Source organism: Symphodus melops (genome assembly GCF_947650265.1).
Source record: "Symphodus melops genome assembly, chromosome: 13".
Classification (NCBI taxonomy): Eukaryota; Metazoa; Chordata; class Actinopteri; order Labriformes; family Labridae; genus Symphodus; species Symphodus melops.
In genome coordinates, this window is record NC_136703.1 from 12,370,948 (window position 1) to 12,391,609 (window position 20,662).

General features: G+C 41.6%; 1 protein-coding gene across 2 annotated transcripts in view; it reads right to left on the bottom strand.

The window, feature by feature from the left end:
* Positions 1-7,301, bottom strand: part of samd11 (sterile alpha motif domain containing 11) — a 48,953-nt gene extending 41,652 nt beyond the window's left edge. The window contains exons 1-2 of one of the 2 annotated variants that reach the window (XM_079359237.1): positions 6,049-7,301; positions 4,920-5,011 (exon numbers count right to left, since the gene is read on the bottom strand). In XM_079359237.1, the coding sequence (XP_079215363.1) occupies positions 4,920-5,011; positions 6,049-6,748 (792 nt within the window). In that variant the 5' untranslated portion in view covers positions 6,749-7,301. The remainder of the gene's footprint in view (positions 1-4,919; positions 5,012-6,048) is intronic. The other variant, XM_079359236.1, reaches the window with a different exon arrangement.
* Positions 7,302-20,662: the final 13,361 nt, after the last annotated feature.

Consider the following 20,662-nt stretch of genomic DNA (forward strand, 5'->3'; position numbering starts at 1 on the left):
TTATAGTGGGAGAAATTTATAAACTAACACATTTTTCATGTAATCTTCTCAACAGGTGTAACATTACAAATAGTCAGTCTAAGGTGAACAGTTTAAGTACATTATTTTGAGGTTTCAGGTTAATATTAGTTATTAGTGATTAAGTGGTTGAGACAGAGCAAATGTTGGATTTTTTTTTTTTTTTTTAATGAATCTAAAAGGTGTAAAATTCCTTATAACTGCTAACATATTCGAAAGCTTTGTGCTGGTGTGTGCCTGTGTGTATGTGGCTCATGTCTAGATTAAAGGCAACACTTGGTTGTTCAAGGCCATGTGAGAGAAGGAAAAAAGTGAGAAAGCACTGTAGGGCGGACAGGCATGCGACCAAGTATGCCCCAACACACACACACACACACACACACACACACACACACACACACACACACACACACACACACACACACACCCCCTCGGCCCTCACGCGCTGAGTCGAGCAGGCAGTTGCAGCCCAGTGGAGCGGCACACAGGGCAAAGGGAGGGGGATGGGGGGCATTGCACAGAGGGCGTGAGGCGGCGGTGGTGGGGGGGGGCTGCTGGGACGGCGCTGGGAGGTCAGTGGCGGTGCAATCAAGCGTGCCTCTTGCTTCCACTCTACCTCCAGTTTCTTACTCTTCTTCTTTCTGTCTCTCTCTCTCTCTTGCCCTCTCTCTCTCTCTCTCTCTGTCTCTCTCTGTGTTTGGTTAGGCCCACCAAGGCTGCTGCGAGGGAGCTTTACGCGCAGGTAACGAGCCACTTTCCCCGACACAAAAACAAGGGAAGTGAAAGAGAGCGTGTTGTAGAGGTTGGTTAAATTAAACTGAAAATCCTCTTGTGTTGGTTTAAACAATAGTTGTTACTATCGTTCATTTAAATGTTTTCATCTTAAGTACAACACGTTAAAAATATATTGGTTAAATAGACAGGCACAAACAAATGCAATACAATGCAATGCAATACATTTAAATTAAACCTCTTATAAGTTTTAAAGATCTTTATCGCTAAGGTTAAGACCAGTTCTTGACTAAACTATAGGGACACAGACATAAAAAATAAGTCATTCTAATGGTCAGCAACAGCTCAGGTGAACTTATATACTCTCAAAATAGAAATTAGCCTGCACCTAACATGCCATTAGTCCCCCACATGTAGTACTTTCACATCTGCACAAACTTTCTGCAAAGTTTTCAGGGTGAGCTGCATGTGTAAATGCTGACAGCTGGATTTTTAAATCTGACTTTAGTTGGGGAGAAAGTATTAAAAAACATACATATTTTAATTCTACTTTTGTTGAAAATTTAGTGCGTAAAAATTAAGAAAATTATTTAAACATTTCACTTAGAATAAAGTTATTTGTGGGCAGCTTTGAGTGTTGTGGTAGTGTGATAGCTTAATGAAGCAGTACTGTCTGCAAAAGCCTAATGTGTGAAACTGTCAGAGGAAATCATGTGGCAAACAACAATCGCAAAAATACTTTGTGGACAGTGTACACACACACACACACACGCGCACACACACGCGCACACACACACACACACACACACACACACACACACACACGCACACACACGCGCACACACACACACACACACACACACACACACAGATGTTGGGAGGAGGATTTTGAGAAATATCATCATTGGCTTGTTATGATCAATCACATTTGCCCGATGCTGATGCTTCATCTTTTTTTGGTGCCTGTTAATAGGGTCTGCACCAGGGTCCAGTCAGTCCGTGTGCTTTACTTTAAGGAATCTCACTCATGTACACACAAACAAATACACTTTCAGCTCAATACCAATCTCTATCATGTTGCTGATTTACTTATTGACACAATGAAGTCATATCTGCATGGATCTCAAAAAGAAGAGAATCTCAATGAAATCTCTAATTTGTCTGAATATTGAACAAAACACACAAAAGTACATAGAACAAATAAACATACACAGCATGACTACTAGTTTGGCACACTTCAGGGCCAGTGACCAATTCTCTTGTTACCATAGCAACATAGCCTAAGCAACTCGCAATCATAAACGCACTGATCATATACAGTATCACAAAAAATAAATAGATGACAACAGAAGGTGTGTGATCTATGAAGACAACTCCACATCACATCAACATGAAACTTCTTTTATTTCACTCTGTGCTTTCAGTTTAATTATCTGTTCCCCATTAACCCTATCGGAAACAGCATTATGAAAATCTAATGAGAATACACTATAAGTTATAGGCAAAAGTGTGTGTCTGTGCGTGTGTGTGTGTGTGTGTCTGTTCATGTGTTTTTTTTGTGTGTGTTTAATTCAACTTTGCAAGAGGAGCCCTTGATTGGAGGAGGTCTTTACGAGCCGGAGGAGGGGAGTGTAATTTCCTCCCGGCCTCCGCCAGTTCCGCTGAAATAACAGAGGAGAGGAAGCCCCGCTCTCCCAGGAGGAGACACACACACAGGCCCACATGCACAAACACAGAAACCACGCAAGTCAGCCACCAATAACGGGTGTGCAAATAATCAGAAATGCATGGATAAAGAACAAGCCACAAACAAACACTTGCAGACGAAAAACACGAACAGAACTAAAAATTAAATTCAACATGCAATACTGTGTATAACACTTTATACATGTAAGTTTATTACATATGGTGCCACAAACAAAAAATAAGCAGTATGGATAAACTTAAAGCGAAAAATTTGGGATCAAAAGAACCTACTGAGAATGAAGTCATCTAACAGCTGATAATAAGAGAACAACAGGCTGAACAGAGAGTTGACACTGAGTTAACAAACATATCTCAGTCCATATTATTCACTTAGGGAGCGCAGATTATACATTTTATCAAGACAATTAAACTTAAAACTATTGAGTGTGAAAACAGTTTCGTTGATGTTGTGTTGTTGTGAACAGCTTGTGCTCAGACCGACACAGCAAATTAAATTCCACAAGTTCTGAGCAGGCAGGTGAAAGTCTTCCCACCAGCTGCTGCAGCTTTTTTATGATCGCTTGCCTCATGCCTATAGCGAAACAAGATCACTCAAAGTTCAGACGTCAAACTTTCAAAATAAATGACTGCATGAGGTAATTTGTGTCAGTAGGCAGGCATATAGTTTGTGTGTCTTTGTGTGTGTGTGCGTGCTTGCTGTGTGCATGTGATTGAGAGAGAGAGCTCATCAGTGAGGGAGTGCAGGCTGCCATGCCCTGAGGGGAATCAGTGGGGAGAGAGGAAGACGCCAGTGCAGGCCATACAAGTCCCGCTGCCTTCCCTCCTCCGACTAACCCTTACCGCCTCGCATGGAACTGCCAACTTACTCAGTTTGTGGGTGTGTGTCTGTGTGTGTGTGTGTGTGTGTGTGTGTGTGTGTGTGTGTGTGTGTGTGTGTGTGTGTGTGTGTGTGTGCGTGTGCGTGCGTGTGCGCGTGTGCACCAAAGCGTCATGGTGGTATTCAATTGTTGGGTTAGACATAGGCTTCACCACCAGACAAGGAAAGGAAGAGAGGCTAAGCACAACAACAATCTTAAGACTCTCATATCCCTGCTGACGTCAATAACAGAGTTGTATTCCGTCACAGCTGTAATTGATGTGGAGCTGTACAAGCCCTGGCAAGCCAAAAGCCAATCACTTTGATATCTGTAATAAGCCCAAACATAACCAAACATGCTCAGATTCTTTTAATCCTTCTTTGAAAAATAACGCATGAGCATTTCTCCTGTATGTGTTCCTTGCCCCCCTGCCTCCTTCAGGTAATTCGTTTTGGCTGAACCCTGCGTGTTAAGGTGCAGGTCTCCATTCTTGGCTGTGAAAAATGTCACCAGTTTACCTGTATCACTCAAACACCTCCGGCTTATCTAAACCGCCTTTGCCTTGCGTGCCTCGCACACAATAATCAGCAGTAGCCACGCTCAGTAGCTTGCTAAGCCTCTTACACCCTTCCCTCAAGATTAGTGCTGGGGAGCGACGACAGATGCGCTCCGTGGTGATAAAAACACACACACCCAACGCACCTGTGTGAACAGATTTGGCGACGGTGAGCCGGCAGTGTGCTTGCTCAAAGCTGACACACACACACACACACACACACACACACAAGCAGGGTGGTGATGCTGTAATCGTGACACACCTGCAAGGCCTCAAGGTTTGGCACCATGCCCCCAGCCGAGCCCCGAGGGACACATCGGGCAAACAAAAGTTCAACAGCCAGGTGAAGAATTTGATTCAATGGGACGGGGAGACAGCAACGACACACAACGTCAGACGGACAGACTGGGCCGCTCAATGGCTCTGAATAAAAGGCTGTCTGATACTCAGTGTCAGTCAACGGCTGAAAGTGAATTTGATATCCATGCTGAGAGAAATTACCATCAAAGTTGACATGTGTGCCTGTGGGGTCTTCAACCGTCAAGGTTACAAAGACAGACAATGCTTTAGTACACCCAAATACCCAGAGCTGCTCCACAAACCAACACAAGCTTAACTTAATTAAACTATGACCCATAGCAAACGTGAGGAATTAAAATGATTAACAACTACATTTGAAAAAATAAAATAAAATAAAATATATACAACAATCCTAATGACAGCTAAGAAAGCACTAACGTGTCCTTAATATTATGGACCAAGACAAGAGAAATAACTATAATTACTACCTTATAACGCAACTTTTTATATAATCAGTTAGTTCAGTCTGTATCCCTTTTGCTGTTTTACAACCTTCAAACAAATGAGGTGAGTTCTTGAACACCACAGAATACAATACAGCGTCCCTAAATGTTCCATATTGTGCAAATCCACAAAAAAAAAAAGTCAGCCCTAAAGCAACAACGACTACATCTTCAATGCAGGTTCTCAGTTACGACATGAATTCAACAAGAACAGAGATAGCATGACAGGAGATCAAATATTCTTACCACTGGAGATGAAATTCGACAGCCAGGACAATCACAGATTGGAGGGTGCACCTGTAAGATTCCTTTGGACATCAGAGTCTTGAGACTTTTTCCTGAAATACAAAAAAGACAAACTAAGAAAAACTAAGAAAACAGCATCCAATCAACAAACTCATCACCTCCAGGACACAGCATGTGACACAATATGATCAACAACTTGCTTTAGAATTGTGTCCTTAAGTTTCTTTTCCATCCTCCTATAGGTGTCAAATGACAAATCGTGTCAAAAATAATGTAATCATGGGCTCTCCTTATACAGACACACTTCACATGTGTATGTAACGTCTAACTCAAATCATGTTCAGGGTGTTGAGCAAGAGAGACAGCAGCCTACTGTCATCTGCCTATAAGAATCGGAAAATTAAAGTATTAGGCTAACATTTTTTTACCTGGGGGCAACGCGACATCCCCCCCCCCCCCACCACCACACACACATCTTAACGCCTGTCAGTTCTGCATGAGTAACCTTGAGTGTGTGCGTGTGTGTGTGTGTGTGTGTGTGTGTGTGTGTGTGTGTGTGCGTGGTAAGGCCCGCCATGCATAATTATTGCAAAAAATACCGGAACGGAACAACTGAATTGATGTTGCTACGGTCGCCAACAGCCATACCATAACCTAAAATAAGCAAACATAGAGGTACAGCATTAAAAAATGTTATTCGTCACAAATTCGTCCCCCATTACACTGACTGCAATATTGGATCAACAAATAAAACAAAATCTCACGTTAAATATGTCATGAGTAAACACTCCTGCAAAAGTGCAGAGCGCAGCACTTGACGCAACGATTCAAACCACTATGAAGGAATATATATTTCAAATGTCACACGGTGTAGAAGCTCTGTCCAACTTTTCACCTCAGTCCCGTTCAGCAAACTCCAGATGCCCCGGTTTGGTGTATGACCGCAGCCCAAACTCTGTGTGAGCGTCAGAGGCTGCGTGAAGGATCTGCGCCTTTTCTCGTCCTCTTACGCACGACTGTTGTAACCCTTTCACTCCAAAACTCCGCACTGAACCACGAGACTAAGTTTTTTACCCAAAATAAATGGCCTCTAAAAGTGTCTGAAAAAGACAGTGTAGGTTGTTCTTACCTTTATGTCTAATACTCCGTTTCCAATCTTTGGCAGTCTCTCGTCCACTGACAAACTGGAACTCGTTAGGAGTTAGCCACTCGCCCCTGTATTTAATTGAGGGTCCCTTGCTACCTTGGCACAATTTATTGATATAAAGCAAAGCCTTGTTTTCCCCGCACTCCACTTCGATGCACGGCTCCCCGTTGTCGAAGAAGGGCTGAAAGTCGGGGATGGAGGAAAACCTCTCCAGCATTAAGTCGTCCGTGTGATGGTGGAGGTGCTGGTGATGAAGCGCCGATTCGTGGAGTCCCAAGTACGCACGGTGATGGGCGAAAATGTGATCGTAGGACGGCGGATGCGGGGTCACCACGGGGATAGCGGTGGCATTTAAAGGGGCCAGGTATTCGGACTGGTTGAACGCAGTCAATGCCATGTCGTCTCCATCCAGCCTCTCCTTTTTGATGGCAGGCATGGTCGTGGGTGCCGCGCGCCGGTAACAAGTGAAAAGCTCTTCCGATCCAACTTGAGCGTCCTCTCCGTCTGTGAGTTGGGCTGAGCCAGACTTGGAGACGCGGCGCTTGGTTTTACGCAGATTCCCCGTGTGGCCGTGAGACAGCGGTCTGCTGCTGAAGCTGCCGGATAGATTCCCATTCAGTAGTTTCCAGCTCGCAGCGGCAGCAGCGCTCTCCACCAGCCTCACAGCTCCTACCTCCCACATTTAATCACACGCGCTCTCTTAATACCTGACATGCTGAGCAGCCCTGAGCCCCGGACATTATGTTACCCACTGGTCATTAGGCTACACGTCGCGGCTACGCGTCCTGTCTCTTATTTCTTTTCTTTTCAGGAAGTTACTTTTTAAAGTTATTTCACTTTCGTAAGTAAAATCGAAATTTGGATATGGCTGTCAAATTTAAATTTTCAAATATCCTATAGATACAATAACAGGGCGTCAGCATATAGCCAAGTTAGCATATATTTCAATACACAATGAGATTCAAATAGAAAATGATATAAATTAATGTCTTCTGTCGCTTAAACTGACATGCCATGTTTAGAAACATGCGCCGAACACAAGAGGCCTGCTATCCCTGAGTGGTATTTAGCAACATTAATATAGTCGAAAGTTAGGGAAGAGCTGTTTTCAGCCCGTGTATGTCGTTGAAGTCACGCTGAAGTTCACAGACCCAGACCAAACAAGATTTGCACTCTCCGCTGCTTCTCAACTTGGCCCATTTAAACAGCGGAGGCTCGGCGGGAGCCACAGAGAAAAAGGGGGGCTCCGAAGGACGGCGCTTCACTGCGTCAAACGGAGGAACCGTCATAAATGAGCACGAGGAAGTGAGCATGAGCAAGCCATACTAACACCTGTGTCCTCATATTAAAATTTTTAAATACATGACATTGAAATAGTGTGATCACATAGACTGCATTAAAAACATTTACTTTGGATACAGTCTCCTCAAACCCTCTTGTCCCACATTTTAAAATAATCTGATTGTTGAAAGAGTGAATCAAACCAGGCCTTCAACTTCAGGCAAAGTCAAATATCACCAAAATTATTATTTTTGATGGTGTTAGAAGCTAACACCAAAGTATTTGCCTAAATTAAGTACTTCAACTTTGACTTAGTCAGTCGGGATTAACAGAACAATGACATCAGTTGTCAGTCAATGCATCATGTGTCTAAATTCAGCTATGTATTCATTATACTTGACCTACAGTGACACTAGTGATATGCGCTCACTCCCCCACCCCAATAAGAAAACATCTTCACATGTGCAGCAGTTGCTGCAAGCTTGTTGCTCTGGCAAAGGTTTAACATCCTCAGCCTTTAACCACATTTTCTGAGAGCACTTTCTCTCCACGTTGACAGCAGGCCATGTTCCCCTGAGCTCCTGGAGCTCATGAGCAAGGCCACATCTGACCTCCATCAGTGGAGAACCACCCAGGTAGATCCACCACCAACACATGGGATAGCCATTCTAGCAGCAGAGGTGGGGTCTGGAGCGCTGTGTGTTGGGGGCCTATAAATCAGGCCAAACTGCCTCCGACACACACAGGAAGGAGGCACGCCACACCGCAAACGGAAGCGGTGCATGAGAAGGCCAGAGACCACAGCCTGGCCAGAGCTGGTGTTATGCCTACAGCCAGGACAAGGGAGGCGAACAGACAGCAGACATTTACACAAAACACATGCCAGTTACCTCTACAAAGACAATGACGGGCAGGAAGGTGACTTTTTTGTCTTTGAACTTGAGGAGCATTAATACCTGAATGGAAATTAAAGACATACGTTGATTTGTTTATCGTTACAGACCAAAACAGATTTCACACTAACAAACTCAGTGAAATAAAAGCCCTGAAATCACTTGTACGAAAGCAAAGATGCAATGTCAAGGTCAGTAAACTTTAATTGAAGGGCATTGTTATTTAGCCAAACAATAAATTTACTTCCCACATGTAACAGAGCAGAAGCAGCAATGACATAAAACCTGTTTCTGCTGACATTTACGGCTTATGTTTACAAAACCGTTTCGAGGAAGTGGAACATTTTCTCAAATGAAAACCTTTTTGATTCTGTCTTTATCAAACCAGTTTTCACCGCAGCCAAATGTCTCAATGGAAACCTTTTCTATGTGTGCGTTGGCGCCACAGGTTGCACAATCAGGAGAGCCCTGATGAAACTAGTCATAAAGGGGACACCCATGCTCACTCATACGCCTACTCTTCATCCCTGATTGTGACTCATTCTACGCGGCTCGTCAGAGAGGGGTTCCCCAAACTTGTCTGCTGACAACGCTTCAACTTTCATATCTTTAAAATGTAGTCAAGTGTTAAATGAGTAGATCTTTCCATTAGCCTTCATGTTTTTTTTTTGTTTTTTTTTTTACTTTGATGTGATGGGGAAACCTTGTTAAAGCACATAACTTTTTCTTCTCTCGAATTTGATGGCAGTTCGAGTGTTCTGTTTCTAAAAAGTGAAAAAAGCAACCTGCATATACCTCCTACTCTTTCTAACCAAGAATTTCCAGGGAATTACTGTACATCAATTCAAACCTCAGAACTGTCAACTGAATTACCTGTGTGTAGATTGTTTATTAAAACACAATTGAGACTATTAAAACAAGGGATGGATATGAGCACTCGATTACTCGCTGCCGACTCCATTATTCAAGTTGCGATTCATTACTCGCGCACCTGTGCAAGCGCCGCTTTAGGCTCATACAGCGTTGACCCAGCTTTTTATTTTCGCCTCCTTGAATATACTAGCAAGGAAAATAAGGAACAGGACACAAACTTATGACTTCTCCGGCCACGGCTTCAGCTTTAGTACACACGAGCCAGATGTCAACAAAAACAATAGGTCTCTATGGCAACTCACAAGGGACAAATTAAGCTGAAAGCAAAAGCACAATAAATACAGAACTGTCTGCTACACCTGCAACATGTCAGTCAAGAAAAGTGATGACAACACGAAGAAGTGAATGTTCAGTGCAAGATTTGTGGAGTTCAAATTGCATACCATAGAAATATTAGTTTGACGCTTAAAACACAAATAGAGACTGAAACAGGCAGTCTCGAGTCATGTCATTAGCTAGCCCTGCTAGCACACGTTGTTAGCCTGCTAATAACCAAAACAGAGCACATGCTACCATCACGGAGAACGACAGGTACGAGGCTGTTCTTTGACAGTTTGAAGCAACACAGTACGAAGTATATAGCCTACTCTGCTGTTGTGACATGACGATCGCTTTCTATTGTTGGCTATTTATTTATATTTATCTTTAAAGATTAGATGTTTATTTCCCTGTTTTTTTAATAATAAAAAATAATAATCATGCGAATGATAATAATATTTGAGTACTTGAGTACTCGAAGAACAAGTAAATAGATGACAGTAAATTGCCATCCCTAATTAAAACATTTAAGACAAAATTAGAGGAGATAACGTAAGCATGGATTCTGATAAATGAGATTGTTTCCACATTTTTGCTGTCTGAAATCAAGAAAGTATATCTATCTCACAATAGATAGATAGATAGATAGATAGATAGATAGATAGATAGATAGATAGATAGATAGATAGATAGATAGATAGATAGATAGATAGATAGATACTTTATTGATCCCGAGGGAAATTAAAGCTATAAGAACATAAGAACATTTAGAATAACAGTGATTCAGATTTCACAGCAATACAGACAAACTGTGAGGCTGCTACTCAATGCAAACACACAAGCTTGACTGACTCCTCTGCGTTAGACCAATCTACATTTTAAACATTATTGCAGTTTCATTCAAGTTTTATTCATTACAATCCATAAAAAAGTATCATTTTATAAAGCAACAAACTAAATTTATCTGTTAAATGTTTGTTTTTTTAAACAGTTGTTTTTAGAGTTAAAGATTTTATTAAGTATCCCGGCCTCAAAAAAGTATTTTTTGAGGCCGTGGATGAGGATATTTTTATTGACATGGCTTTGGTTCGACAAATTACAAAGGCAGCATAACAATCTACGCTGATTATATAAAGATGAATTAAGGAGTTTGACTATCTATATTCCAGCACTGAAATGTTTGTCTGAGTCAGAGGACTTAAGTAGTTATACCCACATTTGTTCTTAAAGCATTAAATGCTAAATTGATGCTCTGCAATGGTAGCTCCTTTGAGTTTGTTACGGAGCTAAACTCCAGTCAATACTTTCCCAGCGATGAAGCTAACGCTGCATGTACACAGTGATATTCCTGCTTTGTGCTTTTTTACTAGGATTGGTTTTCAGAGTCTTTTGGGTTATTTCCACAAAAAAAAAAGAACTGAGCATAGCCCCTGAAAGTTCACTATAAAGTTTGAAGAAATCTTTGAGGCAGGACACATTTTCAGCGTTGTGTTATCTCATAACTCTAATTTGTGTATTTCACATGTGTTAATCAGGAGGTGTGTTTTTTTTTCTATTTTCCAGAACTATTTTGGTTTCTCTTTTGACAGGTTGTGTCTTTATGATAAATGAACTGATGTCACTGTTCAAGTGACAGTAAGTTACTCAAAGTTGAACAAAACATAAGCAAACACTTTTTCATCTTCATGTCTACAAAAACAGTGAAATTGGAAAATAGCCAATAATGTAGTCAGTTAAAATAAATACTTGAATTCTCTTTTTTTTTTGTTTCATTTTGTGGATTACACAGATACAGTTGATCTGGATCACTGCTTTGCAATACAATGTAATTATCCTTGTGGCACTAAAATCTACATTTTAAAAATGTGTCAAAAGCTATAAATATATATTTTTCATTAACAGAGATGAATAATGACAAATGCAACTACCCCTTCCAGTTAAAAAAAAACCTGCACTCTGATTTACATAAATAGTTTTAAAAAAGAAGTTCCCTCCTGGACACAAACTACAAATTATGTTTACTGAATATGTCAAGGACGGTTACTTGGCCATTTTAAAAGGCTGCACGTCTGCCCATACTCAAAATGCATTTCACGTCCATTCCTTTACCCTCATCGTCCGTCGGGAACCCCCCTGTCGCGGCCCCCGCCTCTGCGCCGTTGTTGGCAGCGGCCCCGGAGCCGCAGCGCTGCCGGCGGGGGAGAGAGGTAATAAATAACCCGGGGAGAGGAGCGGAGACCGCCGGGCGGTGCACAGTCTGACCTGACAAATACTCACTGGAAAACCATCAGAGAGCGAAAGCCCACCCCTAGCGCTTGGAGCCAGCCTTTCAGACATGAGCTGCAAAATATATAGGCCTTCCCCTACTGGAAAAAAAAAAAGGAAGACAGACAGAAGCGTCCCCCCCTCCCCACCCATCCGCATCCAGTCACCGCCGGAGACAAGGCGAGAGTAATTAACTATTTAAAGCAAAGTATGAATTTGTTTAGTAAGGCAGTGCAAAATACTTTGTCAACAGCCCCATAGTGCAACAAGCTGCAGTAGGTTCAACAGACATGCAGCTTAACTTTAGCTTGAGCTGTTAAGACAGACAGATGAAACATTGTACTTTTAAGCCAACAGTTTGTCTGAAGCCCTGTATAAAATGTAACTTTTCAGGACCATAAAAACATCCACACGTGTTTCTGTCATTTTCTGTTTCAGATTCTCTCTTATAGTCCTCATCTTACTCCAGGTGAGTATTATGATTAGTTTATGTAAATCCATTTGTTTTGTTCATTTCAAAGAACGTTTTGTGTGGATGTCAAGTATGACAACCATGATAAAGATGTTACCAGCTAAACTACACATTGACCTGGACATCACTGTGATCATGACTTTTTTTCTGTTTTATCATCAAGCATTTCATGTCAGTGCTATTTGTTGAAATTAAAGTTTAAAAATGTAAAAGGCACCTTTTTGTTCAGTTAAACTTTCTGTTGTAGCCATTAATAATCCTTAAGTCTATTTTCTCCCCTCAAATAAGTGCTTCTTTTTGCTGACTCACTATCATTTTAACTGAACATGAAACTTCTCAGGGGTCCTGGAGGGAGTTTAGCCCTCCGAAATTGGAGTTTGAGGAATTTAATATCTGAAAATGTTTGAGGGGATGCTGTCTCAGGTCCTGAGTTTATTTTTATCTTTAACATTTGATGTCATTTGAAAGAGAACCGTGTGTTGAATTTCTGGGGTTCAATGATTCGGTTGTAGTGCTAAACATGACATTGTAATCCCAGAGAGTTTAGTGTCTCTCATTGCTCACCAGGAAGCATTTTGGCCACTGTTTGCACCAGCCCCTTTTCTTAAGGTTTAAGTTAAATTTTCCTTTTGTTTTGGGTTTCAAAATATTTTTAACTGTGTTTGGCCTAGAAAGCACAGAGAGGCCCCCGTGCTATTTTTGTGATATCACCTGAGCCTAAAGCTAAATAACCACTAAGACTCATCCAAAAACTCCCCCCAAAATCAGTTTAAAGCTGAACTTGTTCGGCTCCAACACAACCTGGCAACTTCAGAATTTCAGAGTTGGCAAGCAGGAACAGTAACATTAGACCCCATGAGGGGGGGCTGAAGGGGGGCTTATGCTGTCGTGCCGGCGCCCTTGGCCTCCCCCTGTGGAACTGGGGGGTCAGGCGGCTGTCTGTGATCCCACACAGCGGCTCTTCCACATGGGATTTATTTTCTTGCTGGATGGGCAGGCAGGCGGCCCAAGAGGATTCTCATTTTAGACCAGCGTCTGTAGCTGTCAACGCCAGCCGACAGAGGTGAGCGGACACCCGACCCCGAGTATCCTCCCTCAACACTCCCCTTTGGACTCCCTCCCCTCCTTCTATTCCCTGTTCACACACAGACAAGGCATAGAGAAAATACACACACACACACACACACACACACACACACACACACACACACACACACACACACACAAACACAAAGAATGACTTCACAGCCTCTTATTTTGTCTCAGTGAAACTTTCCCTCAGCTTTTGATGAGGTTGGAAATCATGAAATTAAAAAAAATTCTACAAGTTTCTGTTCACTTTTCATTTTAGGAGTCCTTATCTGTGATTATTAAGCACTGTGGTGAACTCAAAGCTTCCAAGAGCAATGAGCCAGGTCTATCGAGCAAAAAATGCACGGCGTCTCCCCTTCCTCCCCAGCGCCGTTAATAATTTGTGCAGTAAAAGATAGCGTGCCTCTCTGAGTTTGTGGGAGTTATTGGCACAGTATTCCCCACCATATTTGTGCGAGGCAGTGATAGGAACATAAATTATTTCTTATCTCTTCCGCAATCCATTTTTCAAAGGGCTCACTCTGTGTTTGAAGGGTAGCAGCGCCAGCAGCCAAAGCCCAGATAGTCTGCTACATTAGCCTCCAAGAGATTTGACTTAATGATTTCAAACAATGCAATAAGAACAGAACTCATTGATATGGCCAGTGCCATATATGACCATAATTTCACACCAAATTATCTCCCTGGAATCCAGTGAAAAATAAAAAAACAAAGTGCAGCTTTAGCACCAGCACAAGGCAGACACTGTCACAAAGTTATTTAGTTAAATGTAGAGCTATTTTGGAGCCAAGCAGTAACAACTTGGATGATACATGATTTCTGAGAGATTCTACCAACTTTAGTGAGAGAACAAAGTGGAGACAGTTTGGGTGGCCTTACGATTTTTAAAGACTTGATGTTTTTTTATTTATAAAATGTGACAAACTAGTTTTCTAAAGTTAAAATCCTCAGTACAGAAATGGTGAACTAGCTGTGTTCTGTCAACTACAAAACATATAATCACAGTGATAGTAGCTACCAATCTACGCCAACATGAAGAGCCTAAAAACAAACTGAAAACAGCAAAAGATTGAACCTGCTGAACTGCACAAGAGCCACTAATTAAATTAGCAGAAAAGGGGCCTCTCTCCACTATAAATACGAAAAAACAAAAGTTTTGAGATTAATTGAAAAAATTGGCCTCATGATTTGGCCACAATCTTCACGTTCAAACAAAAAAGGGTTTTTTGGAAACTCCTTAGAAGCACTTTCTACTATCAATGATCAGTTTGGATATATTCCACAGATTAAGCTGATCTGAAAAGACAAAATGACAAATGATAAAATATCAAACCCTCCTCTGCAAAGCATTAATGTCTGCTTGCAAAGAATAAACTCGAGCTCTTCCAGCTACTATTGATTTTTTTTACCCGGTGTGATGTGAAACCAGCAATCAGCACTGCGGTTCGAAATAGCCCTGAAACTGGAGCCGAGACGTCGATGAGTCGCCAACACATTTCAATTAGCGAGCCGCCCAGGCCGATCTCTCCCCCGAGGCACACAGGGTCGGGCACACCCAGACAGGTCCACATATGGCTCTGTGTTGGTTCAAATGATTCTGATAACACACTGGGATATTATATACATGGCCTGCAAGTATTCTGTTTAGTGCCGAGTTCTAGATCCTGAACATTGAGTGCAAAACAAAAGCTAGTGTATTAGCAGTAAAAACTGATTTTGAAACCCTCCTCACACGAGTGGTTTGTTTGACATGGGTTGTTCCCAGTAGAAAGAGGGAGCAGTGGGGCAAGATGAGACAGTGATTACTGACATGAAATACATATGATAAATAACCCTCAACTGTTTCACATTTAACTATTTGAACAGCTTATCCAGAAAATGCTTTATTTAGGTGGTCATGATAGACCAGCAGTGGTTTAGACAACATGAGAGAACTTAGACTTACATTTTTAAGGAAAAGTTTTTTTCCTTAAAGAGATTTAACAAAACATTCCTGAAAGCAGATTTTAAGTATCACCAGATAAATGTTTGGAAATGTGTATTTGTTAGTCTCTCTTTTTCTCACTGGTAGTCGTGTTGTTTCTTCTCTGACAGCTCACATCAACAACAGCAGGCTAGTGCTGGCGATGTGTGTGCATGCATGCGTGCTTGGGTGTGTGAACGTGCTGTACATTCTCCACCGAGGGGCCAGGGGGTTACGGTGGAGCCACGGGGCCACAGCGACAACTCGCTGTCCCCCCCTCAGCCCACTCACCCCTCTGGTCCTTTGCTCCTCGCCTGGCTGGCAGCCTTGCATGAGGCAGACACACAACAGGCTCTGCTCCCCCCACCAACATAACACCCCCTCCCCCACCATCCCCCTCCGCCTGCTCTGGGCCGATCAATACAGCTCTTTGCCTTTCATCTGACCAAAGCTTTGGAGGAGCCACACTTCCTGAAGAAAACCCAATACGGCACTCCCTCTCTGGGTAGCTTATTATGTGTGTGTGTGTGTGTGTGTGTGTGTGTGTGTTCGTGCGTGCGTGCGTGTATGTTTGTGTGTGTGCATGCACTGATGCTGGACTACAGGTTCATGTGTTTGTGAATGAGAGTGTGTGGGCGTGAGTCATACAGTAAAGGTTTCATGCAAGTCGGCAAACGCTGATGTAAATCAAACAAAGGAGAAAAACGTATGAAGTGTATGCTTAATTTGATGGGTATTTATATGAAAGATTAGACCAGCTGCTTAAACATAAAGAATAGACACGCATCAAATGATGTATAAAAGGAGGAGTTTTCTTCGAATGGTTCAAGGAGAGTTGCTTTTCATTGATTGCGAGGTCCTGAATTGGAAAAAAGCTTAACACTTTTTGTATTGGTAAACTTATCACTGTATTTAACATTATTGAAATAAAAATTCCTTAAGCCTCAGGAGGTTGAAATATATTCTACCTGTGCTGACGCTCTGAGTCTGTGGGAGGAAAGTTCAGTCTTAGTGGAAATCCTCATAAATACTTCAAAAGTAGAAGGGGCAACATCCATTGCTCTCTCAATTTCTTCTCTGCTTTTCCAACAGCCTCCTGTGTTGTTTGAGGATTGGGAGTCTAAATTCTCTCTCTCTCTCTCGCTCTCTCTCCCTCTCTTCTTTGCTTATCCTGCCTATCTCTGTCTTGTTTGTAGACAAGGAATCCCAACTTCCTGTTTCAAAGAGGGAGAGACTGAACCTCTTCACTCAGCACCCAGGTGTTAAACAAGAGAGGCTGCGCAGGTCACACAGAGGTCACGCGAAAAAACACCACCTCCCATGAGGAAAACTTAACGCATATGGAAAAAGGTTTACAAAGTCTGGAATTATTTTACAGAAAGACACAACAGGAGAGCAGGTATACCAGACCTCCATTGCTTAAAAAAAACTGTAGAAGAGCTACTTATTAAGTCATAACAGATTCAGACTTTTTACCTTAAACAACCCTTTTGAAAGGGTATGGGTGTGACTTCAGGTTAGAGAAAAAAAGATGAAACCACTCATCACCTTGTGAAAGTATTATCGCCTCTTGGTCTTTTTTTTTCTCTTCACCATATTCATCTCCAAACGGATGTTACAAACCCTGCATAATGGCAAACATGTTTGTCTTGTAAGCAGTCACATTAAAAACACGCACGAGCATTAACCAAATATAAAATTGCTGTTTGGCGAAACCGTCGCTATTCAGAAGCCTCTGCCCTCCTCCAGTGCCACAACTCCAACCCCTCTCCAGAAAGGAGTTATCAGTTAACGCACCATAATTAACCACCATTACGCACAAGAGGTGATTGAAATTGTCCTCTCCTGGAGCAGGCTAACATTAGCACACTTTAGTTAATTCATAGCTCCATATGTGATCTAAAGACATCCAAGTAAGCAGAGTGTACGTATATAATTCTTCTTTTCTCTTTGACTAAACAACTTTATACACAAGGCTGTCCCATCTATGTAAACATGATGTAAACAAAGATCTGACAACAATACAGCCAGTGGGAGTCACGCTTCTCACTCATTGTAAATGACTCAGAGAGATATTTACAGAGGATATACTTAATTTAAGTTGTACTTATGTGTAAAATATTGCACCTTTAACTTTATTGGGGAGATTTTAATGGCACACTCAGACCAAGTCTATTAACTGTACTTTACAGGTTGCAGTTGAGAATGGAGCAAATCCTTGAGGCACAAAAGTAGAAATATTAAAAGCCCATTACAGTGAGGGAGTAGCAGGTCAATTAGCAATAGCAGAGCGTGGTAGATGGCTGAGAGTACAAGTAGACCATGTCCTAGATGTAGGATGGGATTGTATTATTTCCAGCACAAAAACCCAGTGTCAGAGTCTTGATTCAGATTCAAACCGCCACCAGTAGCTACAGCACGGTGTGGAGGAGAGGTGTAGTGTGGGAGAGCTTGGGTAGGTTGCAGATAAGCCAGCTTGTTTAGATACATAACTGAATGTGATTTGATATATATATATCTTAAGTTCCACTTAAAAACAAATCAGTCCATCTTATTGTTGAAAATAATGTCCCATTACTTTTTGAAAGATTTAAACCTAAAGTCTAGCAAGTCAAACAAAACCAAAGTAGCATGAGCAGACCAAAATACTTTCAGTAATTGGTTAAAGAAAACAAAAAAAAGGTCACGCATGCGTCCATGCATCAGAGCCCCCCAAAAAAACTTTTGTAAATTTAATGGCAAATAAACGCAAACAACCTTTATTTTTGAAAATCTTAATTTTAATTTGGGGACAATGACACGGCTGGTAAGCCAACCAGTGCTCTTTTTGTTGTTAAACTTTTTTTTTTAAATTGTACTTTCACAATGGTGTTGACCTGGTCAGCCAAGATCAGGAAAAAGCTGAGTAAGCTGAGCAGACGAGAAATATCTCTAATTTCAACTCCTGGATTTGATCCTTTACAAATAACTGGTGTGGCATAATGCATCCAAGTTTTGACCCAATAATATAACATAGAGTTTGAGTTTTTAGTCAATTAGCAAAAATAATATTAATACGTTTGTTGTTTTACCTCTGTACTTTAACAATGCACAGTGCCTTAAATGTTGTGGGGAAAAAAGTATTTCTACTGTGGACACGATAGTACAATGTTTAAGTCTATTTTGATGGGAAACTCCCACTTCAATATAGGCCAATAACTCTCAAACTGTTTCCAATAACAATCATATCATAGTCAATTAAGCCAATTCAAAATAGTGCCAAGTCCCTGATCTCCAATAGTCATTAGTTATTGCTTACTCACTTTTGTGTTCAAACAGAAATAAAAACCTCACTGATGTATATTTAGGAGTCAGTTGTACGTGTACATGCACATGCTTACAGACCATCCTGCCATCAGAGAACCTCCAGTCAGGATGTTGTGCTAACAGATGTTTAGTCTGCCCTGAGTTGTGCTCTGCACTCTGTTTTTATTGGCTCTCTGAATACACGGCTTTCCACTGAAGCACCTTTTCCTTGGTCACTACAACCTGACCCACGCAAACACACGTCAAGCCTTTGAGGTATAACGTCAAAGGGTAACGGAGCCAGGAACAGGACAGAAGTTGGCCATATCCACAGGGCCGGATAAACAAGAGTGAGTGTGGCCATCAGGGATTGCTACATTGTCCCAGTGGAAACGTCTGGCCGTGGATGACTCAGCCTCCGCCACGGCACAGGATGAGTGAAGAGACACCGCTCCATCCCAAACAGTTTCCAGACTTTCCAAAACAGGCCTGTTAATCCCAGCCTGATGGTAACCAAATGTAGAGTGAGGGATGAGAGTGTTTGTAGGTTATAAAATTATTTCCCAGTCAAGGCAGAAGACATCTAAACCTACACTCTGGCTGCAGCACATGGGTACAAAGATCTAAGGGGCATGTTCATCCTGTAGTTCTTAACCATAAAGAGGAATCATTTGACAACAAATTTCCTTACTATAAAATTAGCAAATATATGAAAACATATTGTGCTATTTTTTTTTTAAATTATAAAATATACCACACAACTTTTCCTTCACATTATAATAAATAAGTGTGAATCAGAAGCCAGAAATGCAGCCCTGCTCCTGCCCTGGTCTGTGTCAGGTACCAGTTAAGGACACCTCCTGTTCCATGCAGCCAGAAGAAAGGAGGACAAGAGTTGGGGAGGAAAGGAGGGGGATAAGGGATCCAGGAATGCACAGCAGGGCCGCTGCCTTGGCAGGTAGATGAAGTGAGGATCACACGGGCCGGCGTAGGGGTGATTAATGCGTGAAGGAACTCACAGGAAGGAAAACAAGACCATAAATCACCCACTGGGCGTCCATGCTAATTGTAATTGAAATGAATTTATCTGGCCCATGGTACAGGGAATTGCAATTGCTATTGACCAATAGGGCCCTAGTGATCCAAAGGAAATTAAACAGGGAGCGCAGAGTGTCCGTGCCAAGGTCAATGCATGACCCAGCACTAGCCTTTGTGTACAGTTAATAAAAGGTGGTAGCAGTTGAAGCATGTAACAAATAAGTTATTCTCGGTGGCTCATGTGGCAACTGTGATCTGTGGGATGATGGTGTTGTTATTCATGGTATAGGGTTTTCTGACTTTTGGCCACAATTTAGATGTGAGCTAGTGTTATTGAAAAATAACGTGAAATGTACAAAGGTAAAGGCTACAGAGGGGAATCAATCCTGAGATTGCTTTAGCCTGCCCGTGATTTTTTTGTTTTTACAACCTCGAATAAAATGTGCAAAACATTGCCCAGTAAGTAAAAAAAGCTTATTGAAACAGCACATAGCCTCTGTGCTGTTACTGTAGTAGAGAACTACAGTGTTTTTTTTAAAACCCTAACAGCAAGTCAACCTCTCACAGGGATTCAGGTCACTCCCCATTCATTTACCAATTACCCACTAACTAATTGGAACCTGCAACCCGTGTCTCTATTTAAAATATTATGAATTAATATCCATCTTAAATTAATGTAGGATAAATTAAGACACAGTCACAAAGGGAAAAAAAGGCAGACAACAAAAGAAAGGTTTTGTTTCATTACAATTGGCACTACTCAAACCGTTTAGGGTGTTTTCACACCTATAGCTTATTTACTTTGTTCATTCAGATGATAAAATTATATATTGTTATTGTAGTACTGTAAAGTTGTGTAACCTGTAAACCTGTGAATCAACATATAAGCAAATGGGGCATACAATGCTCTGTTACGGTTTAATGGTTGATCCTGATAACTGGCGAATTTGAGCCAAAAGCTTCTGGGACAGCTCTGAAAAAACACTGCTTGGTTTTCATGAAATACAAACTGTAAGTTATGAGTTTATTCTGAAATGAAAAAAAAAGGAATTTGTAAGTGCTCTTGCCATTTTACGGAGCTGAAGGTTGCCAGTTAACATGGCAGCTCTTAAAACC